Here is a 14,687-nt window from a genome sequence, read left to right as displayed (position 1 = left end):
CATTGTTGCTTTAGAAAAGTGAATTATCTCTCATCAAAACTGGTAGATGGTCCATCCAACAGGCCAGTTCATCTAGTGTCTAATCTACTTTAAAATTATGAAGATAAAGAAAACAATTAGATATACTTCAAAACAACACAATTAATTATACTCTTTTATTGAAAGAAAAGTAATACAATGGAGTTTAAAAAGCTACATTTGTTATGGTTCATAAGGACAGAGGTTTACACAGGTTTTATATATGTACACACTCACAACACTATATCACAACATCAGAGGCACCGTTTTTGCCACAGCTTAGGTAATGAATACAACTCCAAATTAATCTGTTTAAAAAAATATCTAAAATGATACAGTATATTTGAGGATTATATAAATATATGAGACATATTTAGATATTTTTTAAAAATAGTGTTTATATATGCATCACAATCATCTCTAATTCTCAAAATATTATGCTACCAAAATTCTGTTTGTCAAATAAAACATAAGATGCTGCAGTGTGTATCCAAGCACCAGTTTAGCACAGTATTTAATTCTCCTCCAAACTAAAAGGCTGCTAACATGTACAAACTGAACTGAGTATTTCAAACAACCGTTGGAATAATTTAGGCCCTCAAATTTTTTTGTTTTTCATTAGCTGATTGTTCTTACAGAAACAAGAGGGAGCTAAACCATTTAGATTAATGTTGCTCTGTGTAGTAGAATCAATCCTAGGGCTCAAAGAAGAATATTCCTAGGCACTGGAGAAGGTGCGGGGAATAAGTAAGTCCATTTTATGTATGCTACAAGTTGGAGTTTTGCATGGGATTTAGTTCATAAAAAAGGTTCTACTGCTTTAAAATAAGTTTGGAAATATCAATTTGGAAAGTGCTTCAAGGTAAATCTTACTTGATGATGCTAACATAATTTCAGAAATCTGTCAAAACAGATTACAAAAGAGATTACACCCAGATCACAAAAGAGATACGCCCAATTATGTACCTAAACTGAAGGTTTACAGGAAAGTATTATCTATATTAATTACAGATAATATAATCCTAAGCTTTTACATACATTTTTCAATCTAGAAGGACTTTGAATGGAATAATACATTAGTTCAATAATATGACCAAATAACATTGTCAAATTATAGGCCAATAATTAAAGGTGGGGAAATAATCCTTTTATATATGAAATTGATTATTTTTCTATATGTTTTTTATCTTATGAACTGTGCTAAATAAAAATAAATGATCACTTCTGAAAGTGAGACAATTATAATTCTTTTAATTAAATGTAATTCTAATTGTATTTATAAAGCTAACTAAATTAAAAAATATATTTTAGCAATACCTAAATCAGAAAAAAAAAAAAAAAAAAAGAGCACTTTAATAAGTGCCTCAGACCTGGAAAATCATGGAAGACATTATTAATTAGGAAAGTGGGTGCCAGAATATATTAACTCTCCTTTCCTCTTAGATACATGTTAATATTATCAAACATTTTTAGGTGCTGTCAGATTTAGGAAATAGATGAGAATTCTAATATCGCGCAACAAATTTTTATGGAACAGAAATGGCTTTTGCTGTAAGTCAAGTAGCCATTAAGAATTTGTCCTCATAACCACCAGAGGGAGCCAGTGCCTGCAACATTATTAGTTGCAGACAATCTAACCAGTTTAGGTGATACGTGACTTTGGACATTTCCAAGCTATAAAAAGATTTTAAAAAGAAAATCAATAACTCCCAAAGAAATATATTTAAATTCTGTAACATCTAAATAATTTTGGACTGTTGAATTAAAACAACAGAGTTAACTTGCCTATTTTTGGTAAAGATTAATTTAACAAAAGATTTTATTAATATTTCTGAATCAGGAATCGAATGGATAACACTTTTAACAATGCATAAAAGGAGCATTACTAAAGCCATCAACACTAACAATTCATTTAGCACCATATATTTAGCACCAGAATAGACACTGACAGTTCACACTGAATAAAAAAAACTTTAATTGCTAAGAAACTTCAAAACTGATAGCAAGGATATGTGGTAATTGTAATGTGTTTTCAGCACCATTAATCAGGGAAGTGTTAAACCTTCTAAGTTTTTTACTGATCTCCCATAAGTCAAATTTAAACAATAACATCATCTTAAAAATTGTTTTGCATGTGTTCAAATGATTGGACGTGATTATATGTTTCACCAACACAAATAATGACAAATTTTTATGAAACATAAAAGCAAAGATAATGTTAGACATTAAGACAAATGCAACTTTAGTCTCCCTAATCACTTTGGTAGGTAAGGGCTTCCATCTATGTCAAGATTGGCATCGTTTGATACTGCAGAGCCTGGGTATATGGCTACACAGGAAGAACCTACACCAAAGTCTAAGCATTATTTTTCCTTCATAGTCCCATTCAAATTATATGTTTAGCTTGTGCATGTATTTCACAAGCACGGCATCAACACAGAACAAGTAAACTGGCTTAAATATGCATTCGATTTCATTATGTAGATAAGTTGGTTTCACACAAGTGCATATTATGAGAAAAATATCTATCGTTTCAATTCAAATATTCTGTGTAAATTGAACTTGCCCTAGTGTTTGGTCAACTCTGTGCTAAAGTTGCATGGAACTTTCAAATGAATGTTTCCATGAACTTTTCAAATAATGTTATGGCGCTACCAAATGAAATTGTAGGGCAACTCTGTTGGGTGATGGGCCACAGAAAGGATGATGCTTAGACAACCGAACAGAAGCAAAAACAATAAGAACAATAGCGACTTCATCCACATTTTTTGAGCAAACTTATCTATCATAACCAGAAACATTAAGACTGTGCCTACACAACTCACAGATAATTCTATAATGAAATCCATCAGTTTAATTATAAAATTATAATTTTTCAGCCTCTTGATGATATGGAAGCCCCAAAACCTGTATTGTGAGAATATTAAAATTTTTCTACTGGTCATATAAAAAAATCAACACCATAGGGAGGATCGATGCTATGAAATATGTATGCCAATTACTATTTTTTTTAATGATACCTTTCCACATGAAAACCTTAATACTGACAATTTAAAGCTGCTCTTATGAAATAGCTTATAGCCAGACCCTTTCTGCCTTTGGCAATTACAGTGAGAAATAGTTATCTTAGCACCATTGTTGCATGCTGTGAAAAATATGGCAGGCTATGTTGATACTAGCAAACTTTCATTTGCTTTAGCCTGGAAAATAAAATATTTTACATGGCCACTTTGTATTATTAACTTTAAAAAATAGAGTTAGAATAACAAATATACCCGTTATATTTTCAGCTGAGTTGTTAAATTATAAATAAACTTGTAGATCTTGTCATGGTTTGGAAAGGACTGTTGCCTAAGTGTGTAGACGCTAGTCTTAATCTGATATATTTGATGATTTATCTGGATTTTTGATACAATCAAAACTTTGTATTTAAGACATTTTTGTCTTAAGCATGGAAAGATGGGATTTCTGTAAATTGTTGCCATTCTTGGCTTTTCAGTTAATTCTAAAAATCCATTCATATAAGCATTTATTAAACATTTATTATGTTACAGCCACCATTTAAGAAGCTGGGATAAATACAAAGAATTAAACAGAGTTCCTGCCAAAGAGGGGCTCATGAAAAATTTAATTTAATCTCAAATAAATGTTTCATAATATCAATGAAAATTTTAATATTCATGAATTTTTATTAATCTGGTAAATTTACCTTCATAAGAACTCCTGTAAAATATGTAGCAAATATTATTCTTCCTTAGAACTGAAAAGTGAACTCACAGAAGCAATTCAGCAACAAAACTGGAACTTAGTGTAGCCATCTTCTGTTTAATAGTACTTATTGCTGTTTCTGTAGAATGAATATAGCAAAATCGAAGAAGGAAAAACTTTCTGGATAAAATCAAGCAAATATCCAATGAATGAGCTTCCCCTACAATTGTCTAGATATATTAGAAAAAAGTTGGATTAAGACCTAAATAATGTAATTACTTCTATTCTCCATTTTAATCTCAAAAATATTTATTTTTAGTAGCGTCTACATATGTGCCCACAGAGGCAGAGTGGTATGATATCAAAGCATTTGGTCACCATATTCAATTTATAAGAATAATTGGGCCAGTCATTAGTTAAGAAGTAGACTCAATCTCCAGATGGTGTATTTCTTCACCATTGAATGGATTTAACGATCTGTTATCTTTCAAAGTATCCAGCCTAAGAAACTGCAAATGTGTATGGAATTTTAAACAAGTAGCTTCCTTCTGTTATTTGCACTCTAGAACTAACCACATTTAATTGTTCTGTAATTCTATGGAAGCGTTGCACAACCTGAATGAAACACACACACACGTACTTGAAGTGCAATATGTTAAATGTCTGGACCAATATGTTGTATTCTCCTCTCTGAAAGAGATTTCATGATAGGAAAATGCTGCATTTCCAAATTGCATGAGGAAAATTTTCATAGTGACTTTGAATGGATTTCCATGATCAGACTCAGCGAAGAACTGAAAATGTCTCTTCTACAGAAACACAAAAATAAAGTTGGTAACTAGCCCTTAGAAAAGCATCTGAAGAAGGCTACTTTAACAAAATCATGACTGCGTGTGGTGTGCACGAAGGATCTTTTGTACAATACTCAAAGACCCAAGAAGATACATAGATTGATTCAATGACAGGCTAAACAACAAAGAGATAGAGGTGGCCTCAGCACCTCCACATCTCTTTCTGAAATCCTTCACCTCCTGCTGACAGGCCTCAAGATGTACTAGACCCTAAGGATAGCCCATTCTGAAGCTCTCCATCTGGTAGTTAGGTGCAATTACATTTTTCATACCTGTCCCCTGAATTTTATTTCTCTTGAACTTCATTAGTTTTCTGACGGTCTTACTTTCTCTTTTCCAAAGTCACAGCTCTAGGATCTGCTCCAGAAATCCTGGCATTTGTTAATTCTTCCCTTCCCCTTCTCATTCCAAGCACCTTAACTAAATTTCCATGAGAAGCAGAAGCCTTACGTATATATTGCACTGCATGGCTTATTACTTGCTCCACCTACAGGTAAATACTGCTGTGTCTGCTTCCTTCAAAAATAATTTTATAGCAAAATCACCAGTCAGCATTATTTCCTGAATATTTTGTGAGCTTCTTGAGGGCAGGAACCATGTCTAATTATCTCTGCATTAGCAGAACATAACCAGCAGAGTGCCTTGCTTGTAGTAAACGCTCAACTCATGATGACTGATTCAATAAAATGAGACTAAGAGGAAGGCATGATTTGAGAACTTACATAAGATATACGTTGGCATTATCCTTTGGCAGACTCAAATAAGAAAATATATCTCCAGAATGAAATTCATGGTTACTTAATTAAATTATTATTTCCAGATATCACTAAGTGCTATTTTACAAATTAACATTTTGTGGGTATTATAGAAATGGGTGCTAAAGAAGTCCCATCACCTCATGTATATCTGAAAATAGTTTTTTAAAAATTTCCGTCAAGTTGACTACTGAATCATATTACTATCTAAGTGTAATATCACATATTATATGTTTGTGTGCATATATAAATCCATACATATATATGTATATGTATACATACACACACTTACAGGTCAAATATATACTTATTCCTTAGGAACATAATGATATAATTCCTTTGGAATGTAAATTTTAGGATTGGATGCATCAACTATGTCATCATTACATATACCATATCTTAATTTAGGCTTAGAGGTCAGAAAATAGAAATTGATGTTTCAAATATCTCAAAGGATTAAACAAACATGCTAGACAAATACTAATTTATACAAAGGAATACTAAAAGGAAAACAAGATTAGCACAAAATATGTATAGTATGTGCAAAATTCAATATATATATATATATACACACATGCCCATGTTCCCAGAAATCATTATATTTCGTGGAGGATAAAGTAAGCTTATTTAAACCAGTACAGGTAGTTTGATGTAACTCCTGGAAAACACAGATTGTCAGTACATGATCCCCCATAACTTGGAGGACAAGATGAACATGGTACCCCTACTTTATATGGTGCTTCTCCAATCCAGTTGCCTCTAGAAGGGAAAAGAAAAAAGATAGCCTTAATGCAACCCATCCATTTTTTAAAAGTAGATTGTCCTTAAGCCATATGTTCATATGTATTAACATGTGATGATCTGTTTGAGAAGTTGCTTTAGAAAGTCACTGAAAGTTATAATCATTTCTTATTTCAATAGTAACTTATTCTGTATATCTTGCTTTTAAAATATAATCTGAGTATTGTTGATGATATGTTAATTTACAGATAAGAAGTTACTCCCTGCAATGCCTGATGACACAGAGTCCTGGGACACCAGGCCCATTCCACTCATATCGCTCTCCTTCTACAGCAGATTTCTGGAGCACATACTCAGGCCGTATTCCCTTAAACTTATTCCTTTTAAACTCATACTAATGCTCATCTAAGGATGATTTAAAAAACAAGCTAGTATTTTTTTGGGAGACTTAAAAGTAATGGAATGAGTAACAAGTTATCATATACACAAAATATATATAATCATAAATAAAAGGAGATTTGCTTCTAAAGCTGTAAAGTATTTTAGATTCCCAATCTTCATAAAATGAGATGTGAAAAACTTCATATATGGTATAATGGTATAAACCGATATACCATTATTCTCATATTAAGAGAATAATGTCTCTCAGGAACAATGAAAAGTGATTTCAAAAGTTTTATTTCATATGCAAATTCATAGCTACTAATTGTTTTAAATTAGTGCTATTAGATTTTTGATAATACTGAGCCTATTTAGTTGAATTACTTTGTGTTATCGATATTTTTCCTTCACTGTGTTGATGACCATTATCATAACAATAAACCAAAATCTCCACTTTACAGTGTTAAAAACAGCCGTGATGTCATACTGTTATTTTGCTCTTTTAATTATAAAGGAAAAGTTAATAAATGTGTTTTCAGTAGCGTGGTAATAAGTAACTAGAATACTAAGAAATAGCAATATAGACAGCAATGTGAAGACAATTGAATGGTTGGGAGAAAATTTGTTTATCGGTGGTAAAAAGTCAGGGTTGAAGATAAGACAACAATAGGTAAGAGGCTAAAACATAAAACAGGTGGTCCTCATCTTCCTGAAGACCCAACTAAGACCCAGCAGTGACTCATAAAGTCTGTAAGACATGAAAATATCTTGATCAACCAGTCAGTTAAAAATTCAGACTTTTATCTATAAAAAATCTATACAGGAAAATCTATCCTTAAAATGAAAAACTTTTATTCATATTACAAAATGAGATGGGATTTTAAGACTGCCCACCTCTATTAAATTTATTCTACACTATGCTCTAAGGATAAGCTTCCTCATGCATACTTTTGATGCCATCACAGGCTTGCTCAAAAAGGTTCAAGGGGAACCCATTATCTTATGAGTGTAGCTCGCTCTCTTATTCTAATCCTGTACCATTCACAATCTTATTTCCCTCTATGTTTTTTGTTTGTTTGTTTTGTTTTGTTTTTTGAGACAGAGTTTTGCTCTTATTGCCCAGGTTGGAGTGCAATGGTGCAATCTCAGTTCACTGCAACCTCCACCACCCAGGCTCAAGCAATTCTCCTGAGTAACTGGGATTACAGATACACACCACCACACCAAGCTAATTTTGTATTTTTAGTAGAGAAAGGGTTTCACCATGTTGGTCAGACTGATCTCGAACTCCTGACCTCAGGTGATCACCCACCTCGGCCTCCCAAAGTGCTGGGATTATAGGAGTGAGCCATTGCACCCGGCCGTCCCTCTATGCATTTACCAAAAGCTATAAAAGCATATGGGCCAAGCCAATGCTATCTTAATTTCATCTTCTTGTCGATTTGTTTTTCACACATTTTTGGAGCACATATTTTTAGAAACAGAAACTTGGAAATAAAATTGTATTATAAGTAAAATTATTACATATTTTATATGATAAACTTTTACATAAATGTCAGATTTTATTGAATAGAGGGTAATTATATTCAAAACAGTGAATCAGCCAATTTATACACTTATACTATTCATTCTTTTGTTTTATGCTATTCTAACTAAATTCTTTCTCTTTCTCTCTCTCTTTCACTTATCTCTTTGCCTCCTTCCATTCCTCCTTCTCTCTCTCTCTCTCTCTCTCTCTCTTTCTCCCTCTCTCTTTTTCCCACTGAATAACAGTTAGACTTGACATAATTTCATATTAGGTTTGGAAGAATTATTCAGCTACCAATCAGGATTTGAAGACCTTCTTCATTACTTGGTTTTCAGAAAAATTGTTCTTTATTACAACTGAAATGTAGGATGTTAATGTAATATCTTAATCTCTTGGACCTATAAAGCAATAATATATCTCACCAATAACATTAGAAAATTATAACTGTGGGCAAAAAATGAATAGTTACATAAATGAAACAAAAATCTCTTAGACTATTTGAGTACCAATTGGCCTATTTATGTCAGGGAGAAAGGGTAAAGGTTTCATAGGAAAATGCAATGTGTAAAACTAAAACTTTCATACAAATGTACAATTTTAATGCTTTTTTTAATAATGCAGACACAGTCTACTTTCTGAATCTTCCTATTCTAATAATTATGAAGAGGGGAATATGGGGGAATCACTATTTTTCTGACTTTGTAAAAACACTGCCACTGGCATACTACCATATAAATGAGTAATGCAGTTATTTGTGAAACATTTTCTCATTCCCTCCCCATGCTGGAATAGCTGGAGAAAATCTTTGTTTGAGACTTACTTTGGAAGACACTAGCAATGTCATAAATCCTTTGCACATTTTGGTATTTATTCCAAATGGGAACAGAATTGTGTATAAATATTGGAACATTTTATCATCTGAAGAGCTATTGTAATCAAGAGGCATTTTACCAAATGCTGATAAATGTTTATCCTCATAAAGAATGTTCACGAATATGGCTATATCTTATAATGTTTGATAAATTTCCATAATCCATTTTATGTATGCCCTAGGATTAAATTATGAATTTTTTAAATATAAAAAATAAGAGAAGGAAGAAGAAATTGACTTCCAATGCTTTGCTAAAAAGGTAAGCCAACATTTTTGTACTGATAGATGAGAATATCATGGAAGATTCTTCTTTTATTTTATATAGTTATTAGAAGCTTGTGTGGTACAGTGTTTATTTTACAATTGCCATAATTAAAACCTATGGTGAGGAGAATTTAGCGAGCCCTAGCATTTCAAATTGCTTTGCCTACAATTTTAGACTAGAATCCCTGTCTTTGTGAAAAGTAATCTTTCAGCTCATCTTTTTTTCAGAAATATTGGAAGGATGGTGGATTTGAAGATTAGAGGCCATTATAGCTAAGTCTTACTCACTTACCTGTCACAGATACCTATCAGCCTAGGGATATTTACCATCTTTAAAGGATCCAGGGAACAGAATCCAACCTGGTACTTACTTTGGGGCATAGTTGCATACCAAGTAAACTGCACGTCGCCAGACAGATCCCCAAACATTCATGTTTTGGCAAGTATGAATTGCACATCCTATCCGATTGGAAGTGGCCCAAACCATCTGTGAAAATAAACCAATATACTATTACAGACGTCAGAGCTAAGACAATGCATGTCCACCAAAATAGTATTAGCATATTTTAAAAGTATGACTCAAAAATTAACAAGGTCATTGAAATAACCTGCGTATAATGTGTGCACATGGGACCAAAACATCTCATAGGACATCTGGGGTTGCAATCCTGAGGATATGGAAAAGCATAATCTTTCACTTCATCATACCATGGCTTGACCAGCTGGAGAATAGAGCGATATCTGCATATCAAGAAAATAAAGAAATCAGAGTGCAGCAGTGGTAATATATAAGGGACTCATGTTACACTGTAAATTGATTATTCTTTTTGCAGATTATTGATGATGATCTAAGAGCACATCCACCCCTCACAATCACCATCACCACCTAGTCAGGTCCCATATTCCTCCAAGTAGGGCCAAGCATGGAAATGGCCAGGGCTGGAGTAAGTGATTCTGTATTTGTCTAAACATGTGTCTGGTCATTCCACAAAGAAAATGCAAATAATTTCAGGAATCATCAATGTCTTATTTAATCCATGTTGAAAACTTCCTCCATCAGAATTTTATAAGCAATCCAGAATTAGATGTATAAAAGTAGTCACAATATTAGAACCCAGTGCATTTTTTTCACTTCAGTTTGAATTCCCTTAGTTTTAATAATAGCACAGTTGATTTTCCTTCCTTATTTGGGGGAGATGGGTCTTTGAAATGTTGGATAATGACATTGTACAGTGGTAGAAAAATTATCCTAGCAAGTTGGAATAGCTTTTCCCATAGCTGCATATACCTGCATGTATATGTGTGTGTATAAATATATGTAAATGCATGCATTTTTATTGTATACATTTGTGTATATGCAGGTATATGCAACTATGGGAAAGTTTCATGCATGTACATATGCACACACATACACACACACAGCCTCTGCACAGTCATGGGGCTTTTTCCTGAGATGGAGGGGGCAAGACACAGCACAGGCTTAACCCTTTCTAAGATTCTGTGAGCTCAAAGAAAAATCCAGGCTAAGGGAAGGTGTTCCAAGGGTGAAAAGGGGAACTGGCCCTTTAACCCAATTAAATAATTCTGGAAGACATCTAAAATATTCATAGACCAAGCATTAGTACCTGACACATAGTAAGCATTCAATAGGTATTTGTTGATATTATTTGAAACTGATGTAATTCCCATAATTAATAAAGCCATATGGATGAACTGCATGAGTGAAACTACTTCCTACCTTCCAGTGCGTACAGATAGATTTTGGCCCAAAAATCTCAGTAAGTAAGAAGGTCCATGGTCCCAAATGCAAGTAGCGGCCCAAGCCTCTGCCGATTTCGCAAGATTTTCATCCCAAACCTGTAGAGGCAAAAAATCTTCAGCATTATGGGATTTGCTAATAATAAACAAAAAGTAAGATGAAATAAATCGTGTTACTATTTCCTAGAGTGTTTTCTCTTTTTTCTTTTCTTTTTTTTTCCCCCCGGGCTGGAGTGGAGCACAATGGTGCAAACTTGGCTCACTGAAACCTCTGCCTTCCGGGCTCAAGCAATTCTCCTGTCTCAGTCTCCTGAGTAGCTAGGATTACAGGCGCACGCCACCATGCCCAGCAAATTTTTGTATTTTTCCTAGTGATTGGGTTTCACCATGTTGGCCAGGCCAGTCTTGAACTCCTAGCCTCAAGTGATCCACCCACCTCCACCTCCCAAATTGCTGGGATTACAGGTGCGCTCTACCACACCTGGCTAATTTTTGTGATTTTTAGTAGAGACAGGCTTCACCAAGTTGGTCAGGCTGGTCTGGAACTCCTGACCTCAAGTGATCAGCCTGCCTCAGCCTCCCAAAGTGTGGGGATTACAGGCATGAGCCACCGCTCCAGGCCTCCTAGAGTTCTTTTAATTCTGATTCCTGAGACTGCTATAACTAAAATAAAGCAAATTCAGGCCACTGTTATTCAAAGTTCTGTAATGCAATATGGTTATACTACAAAAAATTACTACCTTTTCAGTGTCATCTAGATCCAACATTCATACATCAGTTTTAGTAAAGAAAAGGTTAACAAAAATACCATAACTAGTTGTAACTTGGGGACAGCTCATCTTGACTACCGAAGTTTGAATCCAACAAAGTCCATTGGTTTTCCTAGAGATAATTTTCACAGCCATTGGGAGCCATTATATTAATATATTTTAAGAAACAAAGATGATCCAATTTATTCAAACTGATTTTACCAAAATTAACACTGTCTAATTTTATATTGCAACTTTTAAGGTCATACTCTATTATGATATAATAAATCCCATAGAGTCTACATACATAATATAATTTGAATCATTAGTGGTAATAACAATAATACTATGAGAATTTACATTTTTGTTGGCGTAAACTGGAAACAAACTAATACAAGTAACACTGCTACATAGTGTTATAAAAACATGGTACTTCATGGTTCAATTAAATGAATTAAGAAAAATAGCAACTGTGGCTTTCCTTTATAGAGGAAGCTAAGTTAATAAGGATGTTAGTGATGTATGATAAATTTTCTTTAATTGAAAACTATTGTAGGACAAAATTTGAATGAGCCATGGATTTAGCATACATTCATATTAGTTACCATATGGATTGGCATACTCATTTCCATAGCCACAAGACGAAACCAAGTCGAGCATTTGTGGACCTGCCAGTAATAAATCAGCGCTGAAATAGTAATCTATTTTCCAGCAAGTCATAAGGTACAAAAATACAGAATAGAGAATATTTATAATTCTATACATATTATAGAAAAAGAAGTTTAAAAATTTTCTCTTTTAACATAATTTAGTGATGTATTTACCTGTTGAGAATAATTGTTTTAAAATTGGTTTCATAGTTCAATGTCATGGCATTATTTCCTAAACTATTTATAATATTTGTATATTATTCTACCTGGAAAAATAGTGTTCACATTGTGAATAGACAGTGGTTAGCAGTATATTTTAGAAATTGAGACCTTGTGTGAAGATGGAAGCAACAGTTTTATAATCACTTATATTTACATGGAGCTTATATGAGGAGGTATGTAAATGTCCTATTGATCTTTTTGTCCTACTTTTCTTCCATCAGATTGTGTTCAGCTAAGCAAGGATTAGTAGCTATGCATTCACTGTAAGTTACAAGCTTTCAAGTAAACTCATGGGAATGCTTGACCATATCACTGAAAAGGCTTCATTTCCCTCAAGGATAATGGATTGCATAGATTTATTTAATATAACAACATATTTAATTGAAAAAAAACTAATTTAGTGATTTTAAACAAAATAAGAAAAAAAAAGATGAACTCTTCAAGAGACCCTGTTACCTCAGGAGGCCTACTTTCAAAAGACATTTGTTAGTTACTCAGAAATAGTTTTAAATTAGGAAAAACAAAGTCATCTTACACATATTGACCTAGGATGGCATAAAATAAACTCACTCACAGAGTTCATATAAAAATTATAGCACTCTGGGGCTGAAATGAACTTTACAAAACATTTCATTTGGTTCAAAACTGATCTATCAAATATTTTTTCTTCTGACCAAATATTAACAAAATATGGATTCATAAAATATTGATTGCAGTTCACCACAATACAAAACACTACAATTAATTTATAAAGGCATTTCAGATGGAGTAGCTTCAACAAATTATGTCCCCTAAAAGGTCATTAACAAATTGTAGTTACTTGGGAAAAAGTACATGTATCCATTCTGTACATATTGGACTAGAGTGCACACTCAGATCTATAACTGCTAAAATCACTTCCTTACAATCCTATGCTGAAATACTAGCACACCATGCACACGTAGTGATGACCTGGATCAGTGACTAATCAAGGATCCTGTGCTCTAACCCTAATTCCACTGCTAAGGTCATCTGTGACTGAGGCCATGTCAATTATGATCTCCCAGTTAACTCATCTGTAAAATGAGATTGAATGAGGTCATCTCCAGGGTCCCTTTCATCTTCAACTTTTTGTAATTTCGATACACTTGAGTAGCCCTAGCATCAGAGCCAGGAAGATCTATGTTCTATTGGCCTGGGACTTCCTCAGTTCTGGTGTTTTCCATATCATGGAGAAAGCAAATCTAGATTACTTTCAAAATAATTAAAAATATTCAAGACATTTCTTTTTCCTTATCTCACTCTCTATATGTATATTGAAACATCACATTGTGTACCTTAAATATGTACAATAAAAAATAAGTTAAAAAAAATTAAGGCATTTAACAATTTTAAAAGTAATTTACCATATGTAATCCTATCTTTATACTCATATTTAAAAGCTGAATATTGAGTATGTCAAAAAGATAAAGTAAAAAGTTCATGCCTGAAAAATATCTTACAAGACCATCCTTTGTTAACTACTATAGGGAATTTTGATATGAAGAAAATGTGTTCACTGACGTCCGTGCTTTTAGATATTTCTTTTTTTTTTTTTTTTTGAGACGGAGTCTCGCTCTGTCGCCCGGGCTGGAGTGCAGTGGCCGGGCCTCAGCTCACTGCAAACTCCGCCTCCCAGGTTCACGCCATTCTGCTGCCTCAGCCTCCCGAGTAGCTGGGACTACAGGCGCCCGCCACCTCGCCCGGCTAGTTTTTTGTATTTTTTAGTAGAGACGGGGTTTCACCGTGTTAGCCAGGATGGTCTCGATCTCCTGACCTCGTGATCCGCCCGTCTCGGCCTCCCAAAGTGCTGGGATTACAGGCTTGAGCCACCGCGCCCGGCCGCTTTTAGATATTTCTATGTACAAATATTATATATTGGAGAAGGTAGTTACAGGGAAGAACGGATAATTGCTTTCTCTCACTGTGTTTGCTTTTAGGAAACTGAGAGGGTTTCTACCTGTCTCCATGTCCCTAAAGGAAGATTCTGGAAAGTCTGGCAGGTACTGTCAGACTCCCACATGGAGACAAGACTGACCTACCATCTGATGCTCACTGCGGGGAAGTCAGAGGGCCCCATGCTCTTTCTTGCCTCTCTGTCTCCAGGCAGAACTCACATCTACTCGAGAGAGAGGGAAGATCTGGCTTAAGCAGTGAGCTCTAAAATTTGGGA

The 14,687-nt window shown here is 34.1% G+C and overlaps 1 protein-coding gene across 2 annotated transcripts in view; it reads right to left on the bottom strand.

Annotated features, from left to right (window-relative positions):
- Positions 1 to 141: 141 nt before the first annotated feature.
- Positions 142 to 14,687, bottom strand: part of PI15 (peptidase inhibitor 15) — a 30,989-nt gene continuing 16,443 nt past the window's right edge. For both annotated transcript variants that reach the window (XM_023184089.3, XM_023184088.3), the window contains exons 3-6: positions 10,856 to 10,974; positions 9,726 to 9,858; positions 9,489 to 9,604; positions 142 to 6,091 (exon numbers count right to left, since the gene is read on the bottom strand). In XM_023184089.3, coding sequence (XP_023039857.1) covers positions 5,956 to 6,091; positions 9,489 to 9,604; positions 9,726 to 9,858; positions 10,856 to 10,974 — 504 coding nt within the window. In that variant the 3' untranslated portion in view covers positions 142 to 5,955. The remainder of the gene's footprint in view (positions 6,092 to 9,488; positions 9,605 to 9,725; positions 9,859 to 10,855; positions 10,975 to 14,687) is intronic.

The sequence above is a fragment of the Piliocolobus tephrosceles genome, chromosome 7 (genome assembly GCF_002776525.5).
Source record: "Piliocolobus tephrosceles isolate RC106 chromosome 7, ASM277652v3, whole genome shotgun sequence".
NCBI classification, from domain to species: domain Eukaryota; kingdom Metazoa; phylum Chordata; class Mammalia; order Primates; family Cercopithecidae; genus Piliocolobus; species Piliocolobus tephrosceles.
Note: the sequence above shows the minus strand (reverse complement) of the source record. Positions and strands in the feature narration are given on the sequence as shown.